This window comes from Lupinus angustifolius, chromosome LG11, assembly GCF_001865875.1.
Source record: "Lupinus angustifolius cultivar Tanjil chromosome LG11, LupAngTanjil_v1.0, whole genome shotgun sequence".
In the NCBI taxonomy this organism is placed as follows: Eukaryota; Viridiplantae; Streptophyta; class Magnoliopsida; order Fabales; family Fabaceae; genus Lupinus; species Lupinus angustifolius.
Window position 1 is genome coordinate 17,178,583 of NC_032019.1, and position 5,223 is coordinate 17,183,805.

Consider the following 5,223-nt stretch of genomic DNA (forward strand, 5'->3'; position numbering starts at 1 on the left):
GACTTCACACTTGAATAAACCCAACAAAAGCCTTTAGAAAAGGCAACCAATCAACATTTCCTACTTATAAACTATTAATTTTACTATGTTGTTAATAGGAGATATATGAATTTTTTTAATTATAATATTATTTAGAAACATTTTAGTGAATATTATTATTCTTCCTCATTTGAACCTTTTGTTATGAAATATTCTTTCTTTAATTTTTATACTTGGTAGTAAAGGTTTTCTATAATTTTAAGGCTTAATCTATATTGACTATGCATAATTCTTTTTAAAAATACAAGGAGTTTTGGCCATTTTTATCCTTCAGTTTTTTAATTTATAAAAAAGAGTATGAAAATATATATGTTTATTTTGAAAGCATGTAACTCTGTATTTTGTCGTACAAAAATAACAACTTAATATGGATGTGTAGCGTTATCTACCATTCCTTTCCAAAGCAAGTTCGGAGTTTCCAACCTTTTTCACCGTTGTTTACAACTAAGAGAAATGAATTTTTTACATTATAAATTCATGGTACATCATTCATCATTATCAATTTAAAATATAAGAAGATATGACAAATTTCAAAGCTTTCTTGGTTTTTTCCTTTATTGCCAACCAAGCTTTCTTTACCAAAGTCGATGGTGAAAAGAGTCTTGTGCCAGCATTATATGTTTTTGGGGATTCTGGTTTTGATAATGGAAATAATAACAATCTAAATACAATAGCTAAGGTAAATACATATCCTTATGGCATAGACTTCAATAATCAATCCACTGGCAGATTTACCAACGGCAAAACCTACGCAGACCTTATTGGTAAGTTTAGCAATGAATGTACTCATTTTTTATATCTTTCCTACAACTAACGTTAATTATAACTACTAAACATAAATTGTTACAAGAAACATTATGATTTCTCGGATTATTCTTAGTATTTTTATATTCAAATTATGTAGCTATTAAGCTGAGATTACCATTGCCACCTCCATACTTGGGTCTCTTGGAAATTGATGGAAATCAAGTAACAACAGGGATCAATTATGCATCAGGTGCATGCGGAATCCTAAATGACAGCAGAGTTGTAAGAGGAAAAAGAAAATATTTTCAACAAATTTTTATTTATCTTGAAAATTACTACTTGCTTACTTTGTTTAAATTATATTTTTGAAGGGAGAGTGTTTGTCATTAGACAAACAAATTGAATATTTCACCTCAACTGTGACGAACGACCTTCCGAAATTTTTTGGAAGAAAAGATAATATGAGACATCACTTATCAAAATCAATATATTTAATTGGTATTGGTTCCAATGATTATTCTCTCAATTATTTCAAAAATGAAAGCGTGAAGCCAGAAGAATTTGCAGATTTCCTCCTCGAGCAACTAAGTCGCAAAATAAAGGTATTTTCTTTAAAAAAAACTACTATACGTTCACTAAAAAAGATCATCTGGCTATTTATTTTCTTTACCGTTTGATTTTCAGACACTATATGATCTAGGAGCACGGAAATTCGTAGTTGGTTCAGTTAATCAACTTGGTTGTTCCCCTAGACAATTTTGCAATGAAACGATGAATCAAATCGTTAAGCCTTACCCAGAAAAACTCCAAACCAAGACTCAACATTTGCAGAAGCAGCTCCCGGGTTCAATATTCATATCTACAAATAGTTTCAACTTCTTTAATGAAATAAAAAATGACCCAAAGAAATATGGTGAGTAGCAATTTTAATTATAAAAAACTGTTATATGAACCAAATCCCTTGAAATTTAATTAGAGCATACATACATGTCTCTTATGTTTCTCTTATATTTATTTATGTCCAGGATTCAAAAATATATCTAAGCCATGTTATGAAGAAGGAATATCGTTATGTGCCAACAGGAAGGAGTACTACTTTTGGGATAAACATGGACACACCACTGAAGCTGCACTTAAAATATATGCCGATGAGTCTTTTAGTGGGTCAAAATTGTGCTTTCCCATGAACATTAAGAAATTAGCTCTTGCATATTTGAGATGATCTCATTTTTTAATAAACTCCCAAATTCAGTTGACATATCTCTACCGGACATTTTTTATTTGTTTATAATACTTATTTCATACTTGTATTTTGTGATTTACGAATTTCTTTAACACTTGATATAAATTACATTAAACTCAAAGTTTACATAACATATTTTGTTTTAAGCATTTTACAAAAATGGTTAATGCAATAACTTTCATACTTTGTCTAGTAATATCCTAACAAGCAATGAATTGGTTAATAGTATACAACACTATACCATCCTCGATTCTATCATTTAGTTGTTCTTATAATAACAAAATGTACAAAATCACGCTTCAAATAAGGATTATAGGCATTGCAGAAGTTTATCGATTGATAAGTACCTCAAAGCAATCAACAAGCTTTGTGGTTTTAGTGCAAGGATGAAATGTTGAAATTACGGACAATTTTTGAAACATAGGCGCAAATAGTCAAAACAGTGACGTCTATGGTTTTTAATAAATCAAGACTAATGTTTATATATGTGGAAATACAATATGAAGTTTTTTCTCTAAATAAATCAATGAGAGGTAATGCACTATGAGAGTTATGCCATGTTGCGTTATCCTAAATTGATATTTTCAAAACTAAATAAATTAGGGATATTGCACTATGGGACTAGTGCTCTATCGCGTTACCCTAAATTGACATTTTAAAAGATAAGTTAATTAAATCGATGAGAAATAGTGCACTATGAGACTAGTGTATTGTCGCATTACCTTAAATTGACATTTTCAATAATAACTTAATAAATACATAAGGGGTAGTGCACTATGAGACTAGTGCCCTATCGCGTTACCTCAAATTGACATCTTCAATAGAAAATAATAAACCAATAAAGGGTAATGCACTATGGGACTTGTGTGCCTTGTCGCGTTACTTTAAATTGACATTTTCATAATCACATCAATTAGAGGTAGTGCACTATGGGACTTGTGTCCTGTCTCGTTACCTTAAGTTGACATTTTCATAATTAAATCATTGAGGGGTAGTGCACTATGGGACTCGTGCCCTGCCGCGTTACCTCAAATTATCATTTTCCAAAACAACTTAATTAAGTCATTGAGGGGATAGCGCACTACGGGACTCGTGCCCTGTCGCGTTATCTTATCCTATTATAAAAAAATAAGTGAACCAAATATATCAAACAATCAACCTATTTTCTGAAAGAACTAAGTAGCCTTGATTTCTCTATTGCAGCTAGTGATATGTAGGAGCAGGAATTTCCCTGTCAGGCACAAAAAAAATAAAAAATAAAAAATTTTGTCTGTCTTTATTTTGTTTAATAATGTTATAATAAAATTAATATTTTGAATAAATATCCACCTAACTTTTCTGGGTAACGTTTTTATAACGGGTGGTATGAGGTGCCTAATACTTTCCTCATCTGTAACCGATTTCCGAACTTAATTTCTCTCTGCAAGTAGACCAATCTGTTTTAAAAAATGGATTTTCATGTTTTCCCTCTAAAAAACATCGATGGCGACTCCGTTGCATTTATTTGCATACTCTCACTCGCGCCCACGAAGGTGGGGTGGCGACAAAGAGTATGATGGAAAATTTGTAATCCTAGATCATAGAGTGCGTGATAATCAAATCGTAAAGAAAAGAAACAATCACATGATAATTTTTAGGCCATAGATATTACATTAACAATTATCTATATTCTGCAAGTTAGTTGTTCTAGGAGGTAATTTGCAAATTCTTTTGGGTTCATGTTTGAAATAATTGAGTTGAGAATCATTTAAACTAATACCGATTAAATATATTGATTATGATTAGTGATGTCTCATATTGTATTTTCTTTCAAAATGTTTGGGAAGTTTGTTTGTCACAATTGAGGTAAAATTTTCAATTTGCTTGTCTAACGAAAAAACTTTACTCCCTTCACAAAAAGAATTAAAACAAAGAAATCAACTAATAACTTTCTAGTAAAACTAATATTTCACCTCAAAGGTACAACCGTATAAAGAAGGCTTGAAAGGTTGCGGGGGAAATAAAATACAAATTAGCTATTGAAAACAAAGTAAGGGGTAAAAGACCATATGGACATTATGAGTATCAAAATCTCGTTTTAAAAGCTAGAAAAAACCAATGTTTCCTTTATGGAATAAGGAATATAAGTTTGATGAGTAATTTCTAAAAGTAAAAGAAAATAAGCACTTCATAAAAATGCAGAAAAATGGTTACGTCATGGTTGAAATAATGGGTTCACCATAATTCCGGATATGAGTTTAGTTTGACGTGGTTTCGACTATAAACACAACATAAACTACCGCCATAATAACTCCCTTAAAAATGTAATTATTTTCAGAGTCGAAATACCTCTTCTAAAGAAGGAAAATGTTATGTTGGAAAGTAAGTCTCATTTCGCCTACCTCATGGTATCAGAGCCGATGGTTGGGCTGGGACATGGTGGACTTAAGGGAGAGCAGCGACGAGGAGTGAAAGAGTTTATAAGTAGGAAAGACCCATGAAACTAATACCTTATTATTTTGGTTCAAGACGTGGTGTCTCACTTATGGCTCTCCACTCTTCTTCCCATACCCCGGTAACAATGGAACTCCCTGGTGGTTGGAGGCTCTCCGGTTGCAGTCTGGTCCAAAACGTTGTTAAGGTTTCATCTCAAAACCAATTGGAAATGAGAGGAGTAGCCCAACAGGTATTTAAACCATTCCCGAGACAATCAGATAGGCGATGTGAGACTTACTTTCCAACATGCCCCCTCCACATAAGCCTGNGGCTGGGACATGGTGGACTTAAGGGAGAGCAGCGACGAGGAGTGAAAGAGTTTATAAGTAGGAAAGACCCATGAAACTAATACCTTATTATTTTGGTTCTCGACGTGGTGTCTCACTTATGGCTCTCCACTCTTCTTCCCATACCCCGGTAACAATGGAACTCCCTCGTGGTTGGAGGCTCTCCGGTTGCAGTCTGGTCCAAAACATTGTTAAGGTTTCATCTCAAAACCAATTGGAAATGAGAGGAGTAGCCCAACAGGTATTTAAACCATTCCCGAGACAATCAGATAGGCGATGTGAGACTTACTTTCCAACATGCCCCCTCCACATAAGCCTGCCGGATCNATTCTCATCCTATCCTCATCCTAACCTCATCCTCAACCTATCCTCAACTCATCCTCTTCTACATCCGCATCCTCGTCCTCATCCTATCCTCATCATCATCCTCAT

General features: G+C 33.3%; 1 protein-coding gene across 1 annotated transcript; it reads left to right on the plus strand.

Annotated features, from left to right (window-relative positions):
* Window positions 560-2,008, plus strand: LOC109359773 (GDSL esterase/lipase 7-like). The gene is made up of 5 exons (XM_019604468.1): window positions 560-803; window positions 944-1,068; window positions 1,158-1,388; window positions 1,471-1,699; window positions 1,812-2,008. Exons 1-5 carry the CDS (start codon window positions 560-562, stop codon window positions 2,006-2,008), a joined length of 1,026 nt encoding a protein of 341 aa, XP_019460013.1.